Genomic DNA, 24,034 nt, shown 5'->3' on the forward strand with positions numbered 1-24,034 from the left:
GAAACTGAATTTACAATAATCAATTTATTACACTTATCAAATTAAATATAGTTGAGATGTATGAATTGCATATAAAATTCTCTTAAGAATGCTTTCTTGAAGTAAAGAGGGTATGCTTCATCCATTAAGAGATCCGAAAGGACAATCAGTGAAAAGATGAGGAATGTCTTGAAACGTTTATTTGGAAAGTTCTCATTGAGAGGAGACTGAATTAATATATAATAGTGTATATATAAGTCATACATATGAGTGAAATGTTCATTCATAAAGAATAAGTTAGAGGAAGATCAATATCGCCATTATCAATGTACATATATATACTGAAGAATGTAAGGAAGAAACACGGCAGCCTTTTCTGTAACTTGATCCTTCATTCACCAGCCTTTTAAGTCTCTGGTGTTATGCTTCTATCAATGTGTTCGTTTTCAAATGCTATTTCTTTTTGTGGTAGTTTTCAAGAACAGATTGTTCGGATATTTTGGACTGGATAAGACGAATTCAGTGATGAAGCACACGGCAATAGATGCTTATTCTTCTTATTCTCGCAATGCACTTGAGATATGGTGGCCCTTTCGGAACCGAAAATTGGGAGACATAAGCTTCAGCTCAAACTGTATATCAAAAGCCTTGTAGATAGGACAGACATGATTTTATCGAGCAACCCTTTTCGTGAACCATATTCCAAGATCCATATTGAAATTGTGTTCTGCTGTCTCCGCTTGTTATCATCCAAAAGTGAGAGCTCCATCTCCGACCACGTAATTGTATGTACGAGTGGATGGTGTAATATCTCTTCTCTCATCAAAATCCATCCGCAGATTGTTGTCATGGCTCCGATCTTTGGGGGACCATTAGGGAATAATTTGATCTAGACAGTTGCATTGAACAACTGCTAATTGTTTATCTTTTCTGTTCTTTTCCTTTATGCCCTTTTCAGTCCCACATGAAGGAATATTCCTGATGGAGAAGCTTAGACCTATATTTGAGTGATTGCTTTTTTTTGGGGACAAAGACAGAAAATGATGTTCCAAATGCTATTTCAACGCGGAAGAACAGTGAACTCAAAACGAGAAAAAAAATTAAATAACATAATTCTGTGTAATGCGCGGTTGATTAATAATTTTCATCACTTATATTAATAATTGTTTGTGCATTGTGTAATTTTTATTACGGGTAATACCTAAAAAAGATTTATTGGGAACTTTGGAAAATGCAAACCATTATGTATTAGGTAACTAAATAAAAATCTATATATATATATATATATATATTCAATAAGGAGAATCCAAAAGACAATCGACCACGAGTTGAGGGATTATTCAAAACATCTATGTGGAAATTTCTGACCAAACAAATGGGAGGCTCTCATAGATATAGATTACTTATGTAACATAATTTAATTACGGTCTTTACCCTAAAAAAATAATGCAAGCCAATTGATCTAAGAATTCATGCAATAAAAGGATGAACATATTCCGTCAAATTCAATTTATAAAAATTATTTTCTTTTCCATTTTCAATTTTACAAGCGTTTATTTTATGGAAATTTTCCATAAGTAATTACTTGCATAATTGGAATTGTAAAAAGGTTTCTAGAATATCCAAAAACTTTACAAGTTTTATATTATTGTCTATACGCTCTAACTGAGTAAATATTCGACGAGTACTAATCAGCCAAATGACTATGTAACATCCAATAAAAATGAATGTAAGTGGTAAATATAGCCTACGTGGTCCCACAAATTTTCACTTACATATATTTTGATTTGTTTACTCTTCTAGAATTGATGAACGTCACTTTAACTTGTCAATTTTAGATTAAAGTCCAATTGTTTACCTTATGGACCAAGTATCATTCACCATACTATTCATTTATATATAAATAAACAAGATAACTAAAAACTAAAAAATTAAAACAATTGGGCCAAAGATAAATTTAACAACTTCAATATATCTATATATCTACATAAATTAATTCAAACGCTTTCAGTGGAAGCCTTTCATTCGTTTGATGAGAAGCTTCCACAAATAGGCCTTTTGAGTGAACCTTTAGCTCATGATCGATTGTCTAGCCAATTATCCTTATCAAATATATATAAACTTTTATTTAGTTGCCTAGTAATGGTTTGCATTTTTCAGAGTTTCCAATAGATTAGTTTATATATGATATTGATATAGAAACTATGGAATTTTTTAGATATTCTAAGAAAAATTGCTTTTTATTATAAATTATAAATTAATTTATTATATTTCGACATATGAAGGGTCGCTAAATGAAAATCTATGATTTTATCATTATAGTACCAAATCCAGGTAAAGACGAGGGTTTCGACCATCTATCTTATATAGTAAAGTTAACTACATTTCGCATTAAATAGGGTTAAAACAGTCGAACTATAACTATGGTGGGTTGGTTCAAGTGGTTGGAACTCTATTTTCTTTAAGTAATGTCTCATGTTCGAATATTGCGAATAAAGAAAATCTACGTTTAGAAGAGTTTTATCCTTAATTGGCCGACCTAATTCGAACTTGGATTAACTGGGGTTCATTAGGCTTCCCGATACCTTACAGTCCACTAAAAATGAAGTCCATCGATATGTATAAAAACTAACTATTCATATAATTTATTCCCCCATATGTTATCTTATCTTAAAAATAATCTATATATTTTATATTGATATACTTACAAATAAATATTTTTATATTAATATTAATCGGATATTGATATATTTTTTGATTATTTTATTAATAGATAATAATTATAACATTTTGTATTTGTGGCAATACAAAACGTAAAAACAAACTTTATATTAAAAAAAGTAATGAAGTTTTTGTATCAATATCTATAACAAAAACCATCCAATATGCGCACTAGTTGAGATCATTAGTTGTATATTAATTATTAAACTCCTAAAAATTAGTTTGATTTTGTTAATTGATTATTATATGAAATGTGACATTAATTATTGTTTTTTTTTGAGTTAAGAAGCACATATATTTTTCACAAATAAAAATAATTGTTATACTATAAGATGTATAGAACTTGACTAGCGCTATGCATGGAATGAAAAATGATTCAATATTGAAAATCATAACCACTTATATGAGATGTTATATTATTTTTTTTTCATTTTACGAGTTAGTAATAAGGACACTCACACATACTCGCCAACCTAACAAAGCAATTTTTAAGTAACTCTGTGATATATATTTGTAATATTTTACGTATATGCTATATTTGAATGCATAATTTTGCCTTGTAAAAGAAGAATGCAAAATTTTATTTTTTTTATTAATCATAAAGTTAAACCCTAAAATAAGATAATTACATAATGAATTGTATTACTTGTCTGAAATCATTACATCCATGAAACTTTTAAATAAGTCGAGATCTACATATTTAAATAATTTTAATATACCAATTTTGTTGTAAATAATATTAAAAAGGAAAACAAAGAAAAAGTGCTTTGTAAGTGTGTTTGAGTTACGAGAGAAAGAAAGAGGAGAGAAAGAAACATTTAGTGAGGAACTAGCTCCACAAAGGACTCACAAATTTTTATTTATAAACATTCCCGATTAATTATTACTTATCCAAAGTGAATGGATAACATTCAATTAATATTTTTTTTCCGTAACTGTTACACAACACTCTCTCCTCCAAACGACATTTTGGGCTGGCCGGCTGCCTCTCCCTAATGGGTGCTGGTGTCGTAATTTTGCACTTTCAGAAGTCGGAGTAATACTCACAACCGTAATGATGGTGTTCGAGCTGCAACTCCAACGCTTCATTTGATTGGTCTGAGGTTTTCATTTAGGAACCGTGTACTAGTTTAACCAGAAAAAATGAACCGACGGCTGGCCATGTTTAACTGAGAAAGAGGACACCACCGAGCAGAAGCAGACTTTGAGTAGAAAGGAAGCAACAGAAAAGGAAGAAAAACTGCAGCTTTCAGGCTTTTACAAGTGCAAGCAAGCATATATGCGTGGCTGAGAAAAACATAGAAACAAAGATAACTAAGAAGCAACTAAGATCCGAAGCTGCATGTACAGATGGCTTTGTCGGAAATAGAATGCCTTTTTATTTTTATGTATATAATTAAGTTAAAAATGGCTCATCCCAAAGAGTTAAACTATGAAAGAATCTTTTTTATATCAATAATTAAAGAATCTTCATCTTTGATTAGCCCCCCCCCCCCCCCCCCCACAAAAAAAAAAAGAATCCTCATCTTTCACTTCCCGCAGCAGCAAGTGCTTGTTCGCAATATTCTAGATATAGACGTCCACGTTAATTTGCGCACTGTGTCATATCTCTTATATATAGATATAATTAAACGTGCGTGCTTCTGATGTGGGCTCATAAGAGAAAGCAACAGCAAACAAGTGCAGCCATGGGAATTGCATGTGGATCAAGCTGCATAGTCAGAATTCTACCCATTCTCTTGCACATGTTGATGGTGTACTCGGTCCCCTGCGGTAAGCCTCTCAGAGGTTTGGAATAGGATAATTATGGTTTTATGAAACAAGTGGCTCTTGTTGTGTTGAGATCGCGTGCATATGCGATCCCAATAGTATTGCACCAACATTTGGTTTTTAATAGTTAGAAACAAATTTTCCTCACTTCCTTCTCTTGTGGATGCCGGCCTGCTTGTTTGCTAATGCTGGACCTGCTCTGCATAAATCCATTTTCAGCAGATGCCAAGAGCATAACACGGCTGTTCAAAGGTCCGGAGCACCTCAAAAGTCCCCTCACGGAGAGAGTTGTAGTAGTGAAAGAGGGGGACTTCCTGCAGTCATCAAATACAGAACCTTACGGCGTCGGTTCACCATTCACTTTGCCACCATTTGATTCGCTGCCACCAAATCCACAGCCGGATAGTAGCCCTCCCTTCTGTACAAATCTACCATCTACACCTCAAACTCCTTCCACCACCATTCCAAGTCCCCCAGGATCCACACCCACAGCGTTACCACCACCACCTCCGTTCTACTATATCCCAGTCCCACCAATACTTCCCATCCAGAGCCCACCTCCCAGCCCAACCAGCATAATTCCAGGCCCCCCAGAGTATTTTCCCAGTCCAACTCCTCCGGAGAGCTTTCCCGGTCCAGCAATCCCTGGATCAGCTCCAAGTTCCCCAGTGATAAGCAACAGCACGCCGCCTTCCTACGAGCCAAGCCCGAGCCCACCAGTGGCTATACCTAGCCCACATTATTATTATTTTCCTGCACCTCCTGCTGGGGGGCTGAGACCGCCGATATTCCTTCCTCCTGTGATATATCCAGCACCGGCAGTGCTGCCACCTCCAAAAACAGGTCCGAGCATAGCATTATGGTGTGTCGCGAAGCCATCAGTGCCTGACCCGATCATTCAGGAGGCCATGAACTATGCCTGCGGTTCTGGTGCCGATTGCGCTTCGATTCAGCCTGATGGGTTGTGCTTTGAGCCGAACACCTTGTTTGCGCATGCTTCCTATGCTTTCAACAGTTACTGGCAGAGGACCAAAGTGGCTGGCGGCAGTTGCTCTTTCGGGGGTACGGCCATGCTAGTTACAGTAGACCCGAGTAAGTTTTTCGAACCCAATGCAATCTTCCTTCTTCATCTCATTCTCTTACATATATGATTCAGCTGGTGGTTCTTCCATCTGCCTGAGTTCACTCCAAAAATTGATATTTATTTCTTCTGATCATTTTCTCTTTCGTACCCTTGTATATATCCTTCCGCAGGTTATGACGGGTGCCATTTTGTATACTACTAGTGAGACCACTCTCGGCAAAGGCAAGGACTACGAGCACAGATTACTTCTCCCCCTTGCTCAATTTTTCGTGAAGAATTTAACTAGAAATACATACATGTATTTGACAATAATATGTGGGTTCACTCAAGTAAATATGGGCTTCCCATCGAATCTAATATTCATTTTACAGAAAATTTCCTTTTTTCTCTGCGTTTTAGAGTTGTGCTGGATAATAAGACAGCCGGCGAATATCATCTGTAGATAGTTACGGCAACATATATTAATTTTCTTGACGGTTGGGTCCTGACGTCATCCCTAGCATATAAATTGTGCTAAGCATGAGCAAAATTAAGCAACGTGATCAACTATAGATAGTGAGGAACTTAGAGATAGTGTGCAAATACGAAATACCAATAGTGCAATCACTACAAGTGATGATGTGATGTAATCTATTTCCTTACTAATTTTTTTTAAAGAACCTACAGATTCTACAAAAAAGAAACTTATTTACACAACTGGTATAACTACAATACTCTTTGGCGCACTGCTGGGACCTCCTTACCTCGCTTTTGCTCGATATACTACTCTTTATTTGGTTGTTGTCCTTTTCTTGGGCCTTGACTCCATTTAATCTACCAAAACAAAAACTACTAAAAAATTTTTAAATAAAAAATCCTCAAAATTAATCTTATCTCTGTCTATTTTCTTGGGTTTTACTTTGTTATTAACATAATTCCCATTAGTGTTTTCCTACTTTTGAGGAAAAAAATGTAAAAAAAAATTAAAGCTAACTCTAAAAAATTATATTAATTGTATGGAAAAAATGAAAGGGAATTATAGGTGAAAATTATCGTACCATATCAATATATTTTTATATATACAACAGGCTATGCACGGTTGTCCTTCTAGTGTAATTTACGAACAATGTACGTAAAACTTTGAAAGTCCGTGTAATTTACTCAAATTTAAATAATTTGATCCTAACTAATTTATCAGAATACGTTTAGCTTATTGGAAATAAGTGTAGATTATTTTATATTGAATTACTCTATTTGTAAGTTCAAATAATTTACTGTCATGTATGGTGCAATTAGTTTATCTAAAATCTTCCTGTGAAGATATGCATAAGATGAGGTAAATTTATCAAAAGAGATAGGTATTTATATTAAAAAAGATTATATTCAAAGACTCAATAGGTTGATTGGAACTTATTCCATCCTCTCTTTAGTTTTACTCCTTTTCTTTATTATTTTTTTTCCAATCCTATTTAGATAATTGTACAAACATAATTGACTCATTTTTTTTTTCTAATTTATTCACTTATAATGTTGATATTATAATAAATTTGTCTTCGAAACTATAACTCATTACAATTCGTAATTTATGACATAATTCTATTGATCATTAGTTATGGAGACTATGCATTGCACGGGATATAATGTGAACTTGCATAAAATTGGAAAATACCAACATTTTTACAAAAAAGTATATGTGAATAAGACCAAAAATCAAAGAGCTCACTTTCACATCTAATGGAAGAAATGCTAAAATAAATTATATGCTCCTTTACTAGTTATTAAGATTGTATAGTAACTCTAAAAAATTATATTAAAGATTGAAGAGCGCGAATCTAGTGGCCAAAATAAATTTTTAGAATAGGATCAATCACAGTTAATGTGTGATACATTTGCTACGTATGATACATAATATAATATAAAATAACACCTCATATCTATATTTATAGGGAAAAAAATATAGTAAACTATCAATTTGGTCCTATAAGTTGGCGAACAACAACTTTTTTTTTTGGCTGAATGGCGACCAACAACTTAGTCTGCATTGTTTCCAAGCCAACAAATTAGTGCATGAATTTCAATTCTATCAGCGATATAATCTTGATGTTAGTTGTCCGTTACGATAGTCTGATATGGTACTTACGTGTACTAACGTTGTTACAAAAAATATGAGTAAATTAATAATTTACGTCTCGAGAGATCGATGCTCCATTAAAGCTAATCTCAACTAATTTTTTTACATCAATTTTGACCCTGACCGACTAAATGTACATCAGATCGATTCATATGTCAATCTCTCGTTAAAAACTGGATGGAAAACATTAAAAAATCATTTTATGATTCTTTTAATTCTTTAATGAAGTATTATATGATTTAATATAATCTAATAAATTTAAAAATAAATCCGAAAAAAAAAATCTTTTGCAAATGAGGACAGAGAGCAGAGGGGTGGGGGAGTGGGCTTAAGGGAAGCTTCTTAAATTTTATTGGGCTTACAAATGCTTGGACTCAACTTTCAACTTAAAAGCTCGAGCTGATAAGTTGTGAGACTCAATTCCATATAAACCATTCTATTTTCTTTTTATGTTTTCGATGTGAGATTAATTTTTCCCAATTAATTTTTATATTCCCAACACCCGCCCTCACATGGCACCGTGTGGTTTTTCTCATGATTTGCCTATACGGGCCATGTGAACCTTAACCGCCCGCCCTTTACAACTTACCTCGAGCCGGTCTCTCATCTCTTTCGGACTCGGGCCTTAACTACCTCGAGCTAGGCTTTTTCTTCCACAATCGGCCGAGGGGGGTCAACGACTACGAGCCGGGCTTCTACTTCCAGACTCGAACTTCACTGGCGTGGTGTGGGCTCATGTGCATACGCGCCCCAAGATCTTTACTGTGAGCTCTGATACCATATTAAATTCTACTGGGCTTACATGGCTTGGACTCAACTTTCAACTTAAAAGCTCGAGTTGATAAGTTGTGAGACTCAATCCCATATAAACCATTCTATTTTCTTTTTATGTTTTCGATGTGTGATTAATTTTTCCCAATTGATTTTTATATTCCCAACAAAGCTGACGATGGGGCATCGCCGTTGGCACTGACCTGAGGAGACATTCCACACCTCTGGTGACGTCACTCTGGGAGACGATGGACGATAGGGTTGGCCCCACCGTGGATCTGTTCCTTCACTCTCTCCCTTTATTTCAAAATCAGAGAGAGAGAAGAGGAGAGGGGGAGGAGTACAGATCGGGTGTAGGGGCACGCTCGCCGGCCACCTGCCCCCCAAGCGACTTTGCTAGATGCTTCAAATGCGTCCGGCGAGATCCTCTTGGGGGGTAACAGCCGGAGGGGGTGCCTCGCCCGCCGATCTGCCCCCCTTTCTCTCCTGAGCATTCTGAAATGTAAAAAATAAAATAAAAATTAGAGGTTCAAAAGCCAGCTTGACACTATCACAATCTCGACCATGAAAGCCCAACTCTTCCACTCGTTAGGGAGAAGGAAGTGAAGATGGACTTGATCGCATGGAGGACCTTGACGAGGAGGCCGTAAAACCCCTGCACAATTTTGTAGTGGAGGTTGAGGAGGGGCTAGGGGACAGTGGAGTTTGGATCGACGGAGGAGGCCGAAGGGAGAAGAGTGGGGTAATTAAAATTAGTGTCCATTTGTTGATGAGGTCGATTTAGTGGGGGCAAACCTTGTACCTTTATTCGATTAGACTTTGGCATTTGGGGGGCTTACTCGATTAGGGTTTGGGATTTTGGGGTTAGTTTGGGGCTGTAGATGGCTTCAATGCCTCCCCCAACGATTTTTGCATTTAAATAAGATAAAAAAATAGAAAAAAGGAAAGAAAATAAATATATCATGCCAGAAAAAAGTGGAAGGGGTAATATGATGGAGAAAACAATTAAATAATGAAATGTCAGATGTTTCCGTTGACTTTTTGATGGTAGGTAGACGGAAAGAGTAATTTGTTGTACATTTAATTTGTCAATGTCAAAATTAATGTAATTTTTTTTAAATCAGATTTGATATAATATAAATATCTCGAAGGGCAAATTGTTAGTTTACTTAAGAAATATTAAAAAAATCAAAACAACATCATTTTGTTTCAAAAATTTAAAAAGAACATATGAATTTTTATAAATAACATAAATGGAGGTGGCGGAATCGGGGAGAATTCCCTCCGGCCACACCTCTGGCGGCCTCGCTTGGGGAGGGCAATGGCCGGCCGGAGGGAGCTCTCCCCAATCCCACCCCCTCCATTTATATCACTACAAAACTCTTTTTTTTTTTTTTAATCTTTGAAACAAAACGGCACTGTTTCAATTTTTAAATATTTTTTTGTAATGACGTTAGTACACGTAAGAGCTACATCAAAGTGCTGTCACGGACTGTTTAGATTGGGATTTATTATTTGATGAAATTGAAATTCGTGTACAGATTTGTTAGCTTGGAAGCATTGTGGACCAAGTTGTTGGCCACGAGAAATTCCTTACTCGCTCCGGACCATTCCATGCGGAAATGCAATGCCATAGCTTCGAGGCTTCACCATGATAATCTCTTGTTAAGAGCTCATACGCCGCCTTCACCGAGAATTTTCTATCTGCAGCCCCATTCTAGACAATGATATCCGTAATCTCATTATCCACAGGAGAGCCGTCACACTTGCTATGTGTAACTTGCTGCCATAAGTTAGGAAGGTCGAAGCAAGACCAATCCCATCCTCATTTGCAACAAATTCCCTCACAACTTTATTCCTCAATTATACAGGATCTTCTTTCCTCGCACTAGCAACAAGAGTCATGGCCCCGTAGCCAGTCATCCTCCCAAAACCAAGCCTAATTTCAACATTAGTTTTAATATTTTAGTAATTCCAACATTTGAATTATCTCTATTAGCTTTTATTTATCATATAATGAATTAGTATGAATAAAAATAGATGTGTTTAGGAGAACTATTTTTTCTCTTTCTCACAGTTAAAGTGCAAGTCCTCCGCTAGTAGATACTCGCATCATACATGTATGGCAGATGCCAAGTGCCAACTCACCAACCCATTTCAGGTTCTCCTCTTTCTTCCTTTACACTACTATTATTAATCTATATATAATATATTAAAGTCGAAAAATCTTCACATCATTTCAGATAGGATAAATAGAGGCTTCGCTTGGTGACTTTCCTAGTTTCTATCCCAAACCCAATCAATTGATGAATGGCATTTACCTTTATATGAGTAGAAAACATTACAGATCATTAAAGATATTAAACTATATAATAGAAAAATTGTAAGTCTAATCAATTTAATTGAGACAATATATAATATTTTGTTTTCAATCTTTAATAAACGCCAATCGTATATACATTTCAAATGAATTTTGATAAAAAAATGCAAGAAATATGCAACAAGCTAGCTCTCTCAAGATAAGAAGAATTGATCGAAAAAAATTAAAACTTAACAAAACAATGCTAACTAATAATTCATAACATCAATAGATTCCATATTTATTACTCATGGTGTGACTATTTATACCCTTTATTAATTATTAAAATATTTATTTTACCGTAATGGGTCTCTTGTAACTAAAATAATAATATAATTCATATCGCTACCTTGCCATAGCCTAGACAAATCTACTAATGACGCAGCGAAACTAAAGAACAATTGTAATATGTTGATTCACCCACAAATGCCAGGAAAAAATCTTTTATAACCCGTTGATTATACGAATACTAGGGAATATGCATCAAATTCGTTGATTTAATCAATGTCGAATTTGGGAAAATAGAGAAAATATTCTCTCGAAATTTTATTCATCCAAAAAATTCTCTTTAGCCTTAAGACTTACATTGCTTAAATAGGAATAAACGAAATTACAAAGAAAGAAATAAACTATTTAAGGAAATTATAATGAAAGATATAAACTTTTTCTAAAATTATAAAAATATCTAAATAATATAAAAATGTCCATTTGAGTCTCTAAACGATAAAATTTGGTCTAAATCTCATCTTGTCGCCCGGTTTCATGCTTTCAATTAAGACTCAGGATCACTCCCTAATTCTTTCCCCTTGGCTGCCATTAATTGTAATTCCACCAGTCGATTCAGATTGATCCGTCCCAGAGGCAAAAATTATGACTATCTCTGCCTGAGTACGGACACTGACGGCAGCAGCAGCAGCACCACCAGAGTTGCTAGGATGAATGGGCGCCCAGTTTTTCAACCAACTTGCAATCCTGTTCCTGGCTACCGTGAAATCCATAACAGCACGATTAAGAAACTATCACCACCACAGCCACATCCCAGTAGACCTGCAGAGGCAGAGGCATCATTCTCATGCCTTCTTTGTTCGCGATCACCTAAGCCTCAAGCCACAGAGGAGAAGGCCGTTATTTTAGGAAGAGACGCGAGCTGTCCCTTACACAGGCATAGATCAAAAAGTTTTAATGGAAGAGGCAGCATGGAAGATGGTGTTGGCTCTTTGGAAAGTTCCTCATTGCTCTGTCCTTCTCTGATGGTCCACAGTCCAGGAAGCATAGCAACTGTAAGGAGGGAACTGATGGCACTCCAACAGGCACAGCGTAAGATGCGAATTGCTCATTACGGGAGATCCAAGACCGCCAAGTTCAATGGCAAGATCGTTCCTCTTGATTCAGTGACAATCTCCAAGATCTCAGAACAGGAAGCAAAGAGATGCAGTTTCATCACAGCCAACTCAGGTATACGTTAGTGACTGACGCACAAAACTGGCTGTCTATGGCAGCGTCGAGCAAGATTAACCTCATGTGTTTGCTTTCCCTGTCTTTGTATACAGATCCTCTGTACGTTGCTTATCACGATGAGGAATGGGGACTGCCCGTCCATGATGACAGGTTGTGGTTGCACATTGTCTCTGTCTATCTTTATGTCCTCCTGCTCTTTCTCGGTCACATGAATTCGATGGCCAGATTATCTAATCGTCAGTCGCATATATATCCAGATTACTGCTTGAGTTGCTTGTGCTCAGTGGCGCTCAGGTTGGTTCCGATTGGACTTCAATATTAAGGCAACGTCAGGATTTTAGGTGGGTCGTATCTTGATTTTGATACTCTCCGGTAAATCAACATATAATACACGATGGTTATCCGGCTGATCACTCCATTTTATACCCATATTCAGCAATGCATTTTCAGGATACAATGTGGAAATTTTAGCCACATTTGCTGATAAGCAGATGCTGTCCATTAGCTTGAAGTATGGCATTGACATAGGCCGAGTTCGAGGTGTCGTGGATAACTCTATGAAGATAATCGAGGCAAGTCATGAGGAAATTATAGCCATTTTATTTGTTTAGCAGGGAATGGCAATAACGCATCTAGCTGCATGAAGTTACCATAGGGCTCTCTAGCTGTTTGGTACCTTTCCGATGCAGGTTGCTCCCATCCTCAAATATTTTAACCTGATCCTGCTGCTGTTGCAGATAAAGAGGGATTTTGGATCGTTTGACAAGTACTTGTGGGGTTTCGTCAACTACAAACCGATCTGCACACAATACAAGTCCTGCCACAAGATTCCAGTGAAGACATCAAAGTCGGAGACTATAAGCAGAGACATGCAGCGAAGGGGCTTCAGATTCGTCGGTCCAACTGTGATCCACTCATTCATGCAAGCTGCTGGCCTAACCAATGATCATTTGATCACTTGTCATCGGCACATCGAACTCACCCGATTGGCGAACCATGCAGCCACTATCCAGCCTATCCGTTCATCAGAACAGAAAGATAACAAAAATTGATGCCATGTGTGTAATTTTAGTTTGATTTACCGACAAAAGGACAGAACAGACGGATAGAAGTAAAGATTTGCCACTCGTGAGTTTTTCTTTTTTTTTGGTCCGATGAGTGGAGTGTTTGATACATTAAGAGTAGGAGATTATGCAGGAGAAAGAAAGGCGATGGAGAGGAGGCAGTGACAGAGAACATGTGCACTGTCATGTGTGGCCATCTCACCTTTTGCATTATTTAGGTACTTTGGACTTGTTCGTAGAATAACGGGGAGGATGCGGAGGTAGGGCCTATAGCTCTTTCGCTACTTATCGCTTTGTTAATGTGTTTTTGAGTGAGTTCTTGCTTTGGTCATTCTTTATATATATATATATATATTGTACAACCCCAACCTCCCTATTCTACTCGAGGATTATTATTTAATGTGGATTCCAGTTGGGTTGTGTTATATAGAGCCAGCTTCCCATGTGCTGCTCTTTTTTTTTTTTTTTTTTTTTTGTTGCTGGAAATTCCCATGTGATGCTTTTACTTTATTTGAGAAAGACATTGACGTAAGGCATCTTCTCATGTGCTCGGACGTCTTTCCTTCTACACTAGCCAACTCTCCCCTTCTCCCTTCTTTAGTCTTTCTTCCTTTTCTGCTGCCGGCACCAGTTGTATCATTGGGAACTTTTAAAGGAGCATCGACTTGCAATTCGTTAGTGATTTGGCACGCCTCCTTTGCTATTGAGGAGCCACCATATAGAAGGCAAGACTAAAACAATAGTATTGCAGGCCAACAGTTTTGAAAACATATACCCCAGAACACTGTGCGCACTTCTAATTCAACGAATTGGGATTTGCAGTCAAACAAATGCTAGTGCTGATCCCAGCATACCCGTGCTGGTACTGCAGTTTCACCTGTTTAACGAATTGCATTGCCATAAAAGAGAAGATTGAGTATGCTGGGCAGGTCCAAATAGAGGGTTGCAGGAGAGCTAAAAACATGAAACTCAGTGTTGTGACAACGAGGTGAGATAAACATAGTAAAATAAGATTGGGCATTGGATATATATGGTAAAACTCCTCCCAACGAGATAGGAGAAACGTCCATGGTGCAAAGCAAGAGAATCCACTGAATAGTGATTCAGAGATTACAGCGCTCAGAGATGTTTCTCATCCTATCCCCTGACACGTGTCTAACTCGATCTCTCAATTCTCTCCAATTTTCTCACTCTAATAGCCTAGAGTTATAGAGAAATTTCCCCTTACCCGAGAGAACTCCAGAAAGATTCCCCATCACCATCCCCGTGATACAAGATTCTCTCAACCAGGCCCCGGGGAGCCGGGGTTTCAGAGCAACTGAGGCTTGTTTTACAAGTCGTATAAGACCCTATTTATAATATCCAAAATATATATCCTAAAGATATCATAATATCCCTCCAATGATATTTTTCCCTTTGAATATATTCTAAGATTACAAGATGCCCGAAATATAGGAAATAATATTTCTCGTGATTTCTTCATCGTTTATCTGGTCTTCGAGATTGCAGCTTAATGCAAGACATACCCAGTTTTTCTTATTATAAAATGTTTTGACTATGGTTGAATCTTTCTCATTTTCATGATGCTCATCTTTCCGTTTATAGGATTACAATTGTTCCGTGGACTTTGTTGGTACTCCATTTTGTTAAGAGAATCATCTTTCAAAGGCATCAATGGGTCCATTGAGACGTTGAGGTTGGATCTGATGGACCTGATGGACCGCACAGCCTCCATGTATCACGATGCTGATATCATAGTCTTCAACCCAGGTCATTGGAGGACCCATGTGAAAACGTCTCGAGGGTGAACGCTCTGTGATGTGTATTATTCCTGTGGCAGAATTTTTCTTCTTATTTACTTTGGGAGAGTCTGTATTATCATTTCAACAACTAAAAGTTTTCATTCTTTTATTTGAGGTAGAAAGGACTATCATCCGGAAGGAAACCACATGCATTCAACGCTCAAGGTCTTGGAGGCGTACAAGAGGGCTCTTAATACATGGGCGAAATGGGTCGACAATGACATTGACAGCAATCGAAAACAATAGTATTGCACGCCAACAGTTTTGAAAACATATACCCTAGAACACTGTGCGCACTTCTAATTCAACGAATTGGGATTTGCAGTCAAACAAATGCTAGTGCTGATCCCAGCATACCCGTGCTGGTACTGCAGTTTCACCTGTTTAACGAATTGCATTGCCATAAAAGAGAAGATTGGGCATGGGATATATATGGTAAAACTGCTAGTTTCACGGGGCGCAACGGAAGCGAAAAAGGAACAGAAATTCAAAATTTCCTACCCGTGAAACTAATCCCAAGACCTACTAGAATCCGAGTAGATAAAAGCGTACCTGGAATATTTAATATAGTCGACCGAGCGTCCCACGCGTGACGCCTCTACCGGTATCCACACCGACTTTGTCGACGAGTCTTCGAGATCGGCGGTGCTAGCGACCAACACTCGAAAGAAACACCGATGCAACACCCGAAATTTTTAGACTAATGGACCAATTTGAGTTTGAACAATTCAACCCAAATTATATTAATATAAACTTATATGCATACACATATCATATATGTATATAAATATGTCTGCACGTATATATATATATATATATGCATACACATTATACATATAAAGCATACACACACACACTTTTTTGAATCCATCTCTTCTACTGCTTTTATAAGCAAATGGGGAGACAATTTCTTTTCCCATGACCGATGTGAGATGAAGGGAAATTAGTGTCCCCAAGTGACATGTGTCCATACACATGTCCATCCAAACAAAAGCCATGTGTCACCATATTAATCGTGCATCAATTTGGTCCATTTAATCTAATAAATCGAGTCTAATTAATCGACAAATTTAATCTCATTAAATATCCGATTAATCGGTCACACCATAAATCATCTAATCTCAATTAGACGTTTTTATTATTTCAAAATATCTCGTCAATTTAGTCGTAGTGTGTGACCCTGTAGGTTCCCAATTACGTTGACAGTAATATCGAAATCTCTATTTCAATATTACAAACAATGAGCGGCATCTAGCAATGCATCACTATTACTCAAGTAATCGGAAAGTCAATTTTTCGACGAACCTCGTGACCTATATTACCGTGTAATATAATCCATTGTCCTCTATATCTCTATTAAGCCCAAGGCATGGTCGATGACATCCTTGTATGGCTCAATATTTCTCTTTCTTGGTTTACCGGGTAAGTCTATCAGAACAAATGAGTTCGATATCGCTATATCGACTCATTTGGGTATGCATACACTTTTAGACTTAACCACCAAGTGGCCGTGAGATATCGCTCCCGTTTCGTAGGAGGGACAAATTCTATCTTGATCACTCACATTCCTCTCTATGCTCTGTGGTATACCCAATAACTGTCTTTATAACCAACCTGTTACAGTGGCGTTTGACAGTATCAAAGTATATGACATTACATGTAGGAATCTATGGTGACCTCAAGTCAAAGGACCATTACACTATAGTCACTTTGAGATATGCTAATGACAGTCACGTAACAACCCATGTAGCAATCTCATGGCGGGTCAGTCCAATACACATTACTCTTAATGTATACATGTGGTGTGATTTGATATCTCCATATCCATGACCTATGAGATTTGGTCATCAATCAACACTCACACTAGTCTAACCGTATTATCGTTGTCCTAATTAACGATAATACTTTGACTATGGACATTTAGGAATAATGTTCAGTAATTATAGGATCTCACAATCAAGTCACACATGATGCCTATTGAACATACTATTCCAAGGACATTATTGTGTAAAATCATATTTAGCGCAATCTACACAATAACAGAAATGCCTCGTATTATAATGAAATAGATATCATATTACAGAACTGATGATAGATTGTCTCTAGGGCATACACCAATTCCCAACAATCTCCCACTTGCACTAGAGCCAATCTGGCATTTGTCTAATGCCAATAGATCTAGTGTGAGCCTCGTGCTTGCGCTGCACAAGAGGCTTTGTAAGTGGATTTGCGAGATTCTCATCTGTTGGTATTCTGCATATCTTCACATCTCCTCTGTCGATGATCTCGCGAATGAGATGGAAGCGCCTGAGTATATGTTTGGATCGCTGGTGAGGCCTGGGTTCCTTAGCTTGCGCAATGGCTCCATTGTTGTCACAATAGAGATCCACTGGGTCTACGATGCTAGGAACCACAGCAAGTTCTATCACGAACTTCTTGATCCAAACAGCCTCTTTTGCAGCGTTAGAGGCAGCAATATACTCGGCCTCTGTGGTAGAGTCGGCTATTGTCTCCTGTTTGGAACTCTTCCAACTCACAGCACCTCCATTCAGGCAGAACACATACCCTGACTGCGATCTACTGTCGTCCTTATCGGTCTGGAAGCTAGCATCGGTGTAACCTCTTACAACGAGCTCTTCTTCGCCTCCATATACCAAAAACATCTCCTTAGTCCTTCGTAAGTACTTAAGGATGTTCTTTACTGCAATCCAGTGTCTCTCACCTGGATCTGATTGGTATCGACTCGTCATACTCAAAGCATACGAGACATCGGATCGAGTGCATAGCATAGCATACATGATGGATCCAATAGCCGACGCATATGGAATCCTATTCATGCGGTCCCTCTCCTCTCGAGTAGAAGGACTCTGAGCCTTCGAAAGGCTTATGCCATGCAACATGGGCAGCGACCCTTTCTTAGAATCCTGCATGCTAAAACGCCGAAGCACTTTATCTATGTATGCACTCTGACTTAAGCCAAGCAGTCTCCTGGATCTATCTCTATAGATCCTAATACCTAGCACGTAGGTAGCTTCGCCTAAGTCCTTCATAGAGAAACACCTTCCCAACCAAGTCTTCACAGACTGTAAGGAAGGAATGTCATTCCCGATTAGAAGTATGTCGTCTACATACAACACTAAGAAGATCACTACGCTCCCACTAACCTTCTTGTAAACACAGGGTTCATCTTCATTCTTGATGAAACCAAACTCTTTGATTGCATCATCAAAACAAAGATTCCAGCTCCTAGAAGCTTGCTTCAGCCCATAAATAGACCGTTGTAGCTTACAAACCTTTTCGGCACTATGTGGATCGACAAAACCCTCAGGTTGCGTCATATACACATCCTCGAGGAGATTCCCGTTCAGGAAAGCAGTTTTGACATCCATTTGCCAGATCTCATAATCATAATAAGCTGCAATTGCAAGCAAGATCCTTAGGATTTAAGCATAGCCACCGGGGAAAAAGTTTCGTCATAGTCAACACCATGAACTTGTCTGAAACCTTTTGCCACAAGTCGGCCCTTAAAGGTAATCACATTACTGTCCATGTCAGTCTTCTTCTTGAAGACCCACTTACACCCAATGGGTTTTGCCCCTTCAGGTGGATCAACCAAAGTCCATACTTGGTTAGTGTACATGGACTCCATCTCAGATCTCATGGCCACCAGCCATTTCTTAAAGTCAGAGCCTATTACGGCTTCCGCATAGGTTGTAGGCTCATCATTATCTATGAGCAATACGTCATTATCTTGAGTCACGAGAAATCCATATCTCTCGGGCTCATGACGTATCCTACCAGACCTACGAGGCTCCTGTGTCACTTGTGCAGAAGATTGTGCCACAACAACTTGTGGTACTTGCTCTGCAACCTCACCCGTCGATTGGTCAATGTCATTTTGTGGTAGAACTTCCCCAAGTTCTAATTTCCTCCCACTAGTTCCTTTGGAGAGAAACTCTTTCTCAGGGAATACTGCAGTTCGAGCAACAAACACTTTGCCCTCGATGGGATTATAGAAATAGTATCCTCGAGTTTCCTTAGGATACCCCACAAAGTAACATTTGTCCGATTTAGGGCCAAGCTTATCCGAAGACAATCTCTTCACATAAGCTTCGCAACCCCATATCTTTAGAAAAGACATCTTGGGACACTTCCCATACCACATCTCATATGGTGTCCTTTCAACTGATTTCGACGGAGCATTGTTTAATATGAGAGCAGCTGTCTGTAGAGCATATCCCTAGAAGGAGTCAGGTAAGTTTGCATGACTCATCAAAGATCGAACCGTATCTAATAAAGTTCGATTCCTCCTTTCAGCTACACCATTCCACTGTGGTGTTCCAGGTGGAGTCAGTTGAGATAAAATCCCACACTGTTTAAGATAGTCAGCGAACTCATAGCTCAAATATTCACCTCCTCGATCTGATCGAAGAACTTTAATACTCTTACCCAACTGATTCTCCACTTCATTCTTAAATTCTTTGAACTTTTCAAAGGATTCAGATTTGTGTTTCATCAAATACACATATCCAAATCTACTGAAATCATCAGTAAATGTAATGAAGTAGAGATACCCACCTCTAGCAAGCTTGTTCACTGGTCCACATACATCGGTATGTATGAGAGCCAGATGATCACTAGCTCGCTCACCTTTTCCGGTAAAAGGGGCCTTAGTCATTTTCCCCATTAAGCAAGGTTTGCATGTCTCGATCGATTCTAAATCAAACGAGTCCAGTAATCCATCTTTATGGAGTCTAGAGATGTGATTCTAGCTAATATGGCCTAAACGACAATGCCAGAGGTAAGTCGGGTTCGAATCATTAGATTTGAGCCGTTTGGTTTCCACATTATAAATAGGCGTATCTAGATCAAGAACATACAGACTATTACTTAAATGTGCACTGCCATAATATACATCATTCATGTACATAGAACAACACTTGTTCTTGATAGTGAAACAAAATCCCTTCTTGTCCAAACAAGAAACAGATATTATGTTTCTACTAATAGCAGGTACATAATAACAGTCGTTAAGATCTAATACTAGCCCAGTAGGCAAAACTAGGTGATAAGTCCCTACAGTTAATGTAGCAACTCTTGCTCCATTTCCAACTCGTAGGTCCACTTCGCCCTTTGCCAACGATCTACTGTCCTTTAGGTCCTGCATATTTCCACAAATATGAGCACCACACCCGGTATCTAATACCCAAGATGTAAAAGTAGTAGATACATTAATCTCTATAACATGGATACCTGAAGTGGAAGTCTCACTTCCCTTCTCCTTCTTCAACTCTTCCAGGTATATCTTACAATTCCGCTTCCAATGTCCAGTGTTGCCACAATGGAAGCAGTAATCATTCTTCGCCACCTTGGCTTTAGGCTTCAACGCACCCAAGTCATACTTGGATGCACCTTTAGCCCTCTGGCCTTTACTCTTGCCCTTGCCCTTTCTTTTGGTCTCCTGGACCATTAGAACAGACGTCCCCTTACTGATATCATGCTCAGCTGTTCTCAACATGTTAAGCAGTTCAGGCAATGGTTTATTGTAGTCATTCATATTATAGCTCATGATGAACTGACTATAACTGCTGGGCAGCGACTGTAGAACTAAATCTATGGCCAACTCTTGACCCAGAGGAAATCCCAGTCTTCCCAGAGTCTCGACGTACCCAATCATCTTGAGTACATGAAGACCCACCGGGCTACCCTCAGTCAACCTTTCCTGAAAAAGTGCTTTAGAGATCTCGAATCTCTCATGTCGGGCCTGCTCTTGATAGAGCTGCCTGAGATGCACGATCATATCGTACGCCTTCATGTTCTCATGTTGCTTCTGAAGCTCCGAGTCCATGGTGACTAACATGAGACATCCGACGTTTACGGCATCATCATGATGCTTACTATAAGCATCTTTCTCAGCTTGGGGGGCATCGTCAGGTGGTGGCGCAAGAAGAGGTTGCTCTAAGACATATAGTTTCTTATTTTGGGTGAGAACAATTCTCAAGTTTCGATACCAACCAAGGAAATTATTCCCTGACAGTTTTTCCTTATCAAGGACGGATCGCAAACAGAAAGTACTAGAGGTGCTCCCTGCCATGGTAACTACCACAAAAAAATATGCAAAATAAGTATTATGACACTACAATATTTAATGAGGACTTTATTAAATATTGCTCCCACTATTTATATCAAATCAATGACCCTGAACATTGATTCAGAGAATATCATTCTCATAATAGTTCAAGATCCATATCTCACAAAGCTCTGAGTCAGCGAGGGCTGATTCATCCAAAACTGGCTATTTAGGTAGGGAACTCACTTTCCCAATTGCATCACATGCAACTCTTGATTAGTTGGGTGAATAACTCCTTATTCGAATCTATCTTATAGATCGATGCCCAACTACATGCCTCTGAACTCCTAATCCTATTAGACTTGCTCAGTTAAGTCCGGCCCACTGGTAAACACCACGTCTTACTAGGATAGATGAGGGCATCCTGCGAGAGCAAGGTCTACACACTCATCGATCTTGGTCTTGACTAGCGTTACACGGTGGAAGGATAAGGACTTAATATTTTGAAGGATTTTATTAATATTTAATCGATCTCACCATACACTATTATGTAACAATTACATAATAGCCCAAACGCATAACTATTATACTAACACAACTAGGACATTGTCCATGTCTAACAGTCATGCACCGCAAATATCAAACATAATCACACCAGTACCAAGCATAAAATCATATTTTATGCTATTATCTACTCGGATTCTAACTAGCTTGTCTCTGATACCAATTGCTAGTTTCACGGGGCGCAACGGAAGCGAAAAAGGAACAGAAATTCAAAATTTCCTACCCGTGAAACTAATCCCAAGACCTACTAGAATCCGAGTAGATAAAAGCGTACCTGGAATATTTAATATAGTCGACCGAGCGTCCCACGCGTGACGCCTCTACCGGTATCCACACCGACTTTGTCGACGAGTCTTCGAGATCGGCGGTGCTAGCGACCAACACTCGAAAGAAACACCGATGCAACACCCGAAATTTTTAGACTAATGGACCAATTTGAGTTTGAACAATTCAACCCAAATTATATTAATATAAACTTATATGCATACACATATCATATATGTATATAAATATGTCTGCACGTATATATATATATATATATATGCATACACATTATACATATAAAGCATACACACACACACTTTTTTGAATCCATCTCTTCTACTGCTTTTATAAGCAAATGGGGAGACAATTTCTTTTCCCATGACCGATGTGAGATGAAGGGAAATTAGTGTCCCCAAGTGACATGTGTCCATACACATGTCCATCCAAACAAAAGCCATGTGTCACCATATTAATCGTGCATCAATTTGGTCCATTTAATCTAATAAATCGAGTCTAATTAATCGACAAATTTAATCTCATTAAATATCCGATTAATCGGTCACACCATAAATCATCTAATCTCAATTAGACGTTTTTATTATTTCAAAATATCTCGTCAATTTAGTCGTAGTGTGTGACCCTGTAGGTTCCCAATTACGTTGACAGTAATATCGAAATCTCTATTTCAATATTACAAACAATGAGCGGCATCTAGCAATGCATCACTATTACTCAAGTAATCGGAAAGTCAATTTTTCGACGAACCTCGTGACCTATATTACCGTGTAATATAATCCATTGTCCTCTATATCTCTATTAAGCCCAAGGCATGGTCGATGACATCCTTGTATGGCTCAATATTTCTCTTTCTTGGTTTACCGGGTAAGTCTATCAGAACAAATGAGTTCGATATCGCTATATCGACTCATTTGGGTATGCATACACTTTTAGACTTAACCACCAAGTGGCCGTGAGATATCGCTCCCGTTTCGTAGGAGGGACAAATTCTATCTTGATCACTCACATTCCTCTCCATGCTCTGTGGTATACCCAATAACTGTCTTTATAACCAACCTGTTACAGTGGCGTTTGACAGTATCAAAGTATATGACATTACATGTAGGAATCTATGGTGACCTCAAGTCAAAGGACCATTACACTATAGTCACTTTGAGATATGCTAATGACAGTCACGTAACAACCCATGTAGCAATCTCATGGCGGGTCAGTCCAATACACATTACTCTTAATGTATACATGTTGTGTGATTTGATATCTCCATATCCATGACCTATGAGATTTGGTCATCAATCAACACTCACACTAGTCTAACCGTATTATCGTTGTCCTAATTAACGATAATACTTTGATTATGGACATTTAGGAATAATGTTCAGTAATTATAGGATCTCACAATCAAGTCACACGTGATGCCTATTGAACATACTATTCCAAGGACATTATTGTGTAAAATCATATTTAGCGCAATCTACACAATAACAGAAATGCCTCGTATTATAATGAAATAGATATCATATTACAGAACTGATGATAGATTGTCTCTAGGGCATACACCAATTCCCAACAAAAACTCCTCCCAACGAGATAGGAGAAACGTCCATGGTGCAAAGCAAGAGAATCCACTGAATAGTGATTCAGAGATTACAGCGCTCAGAGATGTTTCTCATCCTATCCCCTGACACGTGTCTAACTTGATCTCTCAATTCTCTCCAATTTTCTCACTCTAATAGCCCAGAGTTATAGAGAAATTTCCCCTTACCCGAGAGAACTCCAGAAAGATTCACCATCACCATCCTCGTGATACAAGATTCTCTCAACCAAGCCCCGGGGAGCCGGGGTTTCAGAGCAACTGAGGCTTGTTTTACAAGTCGTATAAGACCCTATTTATAATATCCAAAATATATATCCTAAAGATATCATAATATCCCTCCAATGATATTTTCCCCTTTGAATATATTCTAAGATTACAAGATGCCCGAAATATAGGAAATAATATT

General features: G+C 38.2%; 2 protein-coding genes across 3 annotated transcripts; both read left to right on the plus strand.

The window, feature by feature from the left end:
* The first annotated feature begins 4,264 nt into the window (after nt 1-4,264).
* LOC116213128 (36.4 kDa proline-rich protein-like) lies at nt 4,265-6,125 on the plus strand. Of its 2 annotated transcripts, none has more exons than XM_031547955.1 (3): nt 4,265-4,473; nt 4,690-5,562; nt 5,725-6,125. In XM_031547955.1, exons 1-3 carry the CDS (start codon nt 4,347-4,349, stop codon nt 5,754-5,756), a joined length of 1,032 nt encoding a protein of 343 aa, XP_031403815.1. In that variant the 5' UTR covers nt 4,265-4,346; the 3' UTR covers nt 5,757-6,125. The 2 variants fall into 2 exon arrangements, with proteins under 2 accessions (XP_031403815.1, XP_031403816.1); XM_031547956.1 differs by having other exon boundaries at nt 4,267-4,473; nt 4,693-5,562.
* A 5,458-nt stretch (nt 6,126-11,583) lies between these two features.
* LOC116212818 lies at nt 11,584-13,759 on the plus strand. Its single transcript, XM_031547529.1, has 5 exons — nt 11,584-12,249; nt 12,345-12,402; nt 12,510-12,593; nt 12,689-12,824; nt 12,990-13,759. The coding sequence occupies exons 1-5, from the start codon at nt 11,730-11,732 to the stop codon at nt 13,302-13,304; spliced, it is 1,113 nt and encodes a 370-aa protein (XP_031403389.1). The 5' UTR covers nt 11,584-11,729; the 3' UTR covers nt 13,305-13,759.
* The last annotated feature ends 10,275 nt before the right edge of the window (nt 13,760-24,034 follow it).

The sequence above is a fragment of the Punica granatum genome, chromosome 7, assembly GCF_007655135.1.
Source record: "Punica granatum isolate Tunisia-2019 chromosome 7, ASM765513v2, whole genome shotgun sequence".
NCBI classification, from domain to species: domain Eukaryota; kingdom Viridiplantae; phylum Streptophyta; class Magnoliopsida; order Myrtales; family Lythraceae; genus Punica; species Punica granatum.

What these genes read in the sequence shown, in the direction of transcription:
- LOC116213128 (XM_031547955.1), top strand. Translation starts at nt 4,347, where the DNA reads ATGTGGGCTCATAAGAGAAAGCAACAGCAAACAAGTGCAGCCATGGGA. An exon ending in GGTGTACTCGGTCCCCTGCG is followed by an intron (nt 4,474 to 4,689) that starts GTAAGCCTCTCA and finishes ATCCATTTTCAG; the next exon opens with CAGATGCCAAGAGCATAACA. An exon ending in GCTAGTTACAGTAGACCCGA is followed by an intron (nt 5,563 to 5,724) that starts GTAAGTTTTTCG and finishes ATCCTTCCGCAG; the next exon opens with GTTATGACGGGTGCCATTTT.
- LOC116212818 (XM_031547529.1), top strand. Translation starts at nt 11,730, where the DNA reads ATGAATGGGCGCCCAGTTTTTCAACCAACTTGCAATCCTGTTCCTGGC. An exon ending in TTTCATCACAGCCAACTCAG is followed by an intron (nt 12,250 to 12,344) that starts GTATACGTTAGT and finishes CTTTGTATACAG; the next exon opens with ATCCTCTGTACGTTGCTTAT. An exon ending in AGGCAACGTCAGGATTTTAG is followed by an intron (nt 12,594 to 12,688) that starts GTGGGTCGTATC and finishes ACCCATATTCAG; the next exon opens with CAATGCATTTTCAGGATACA.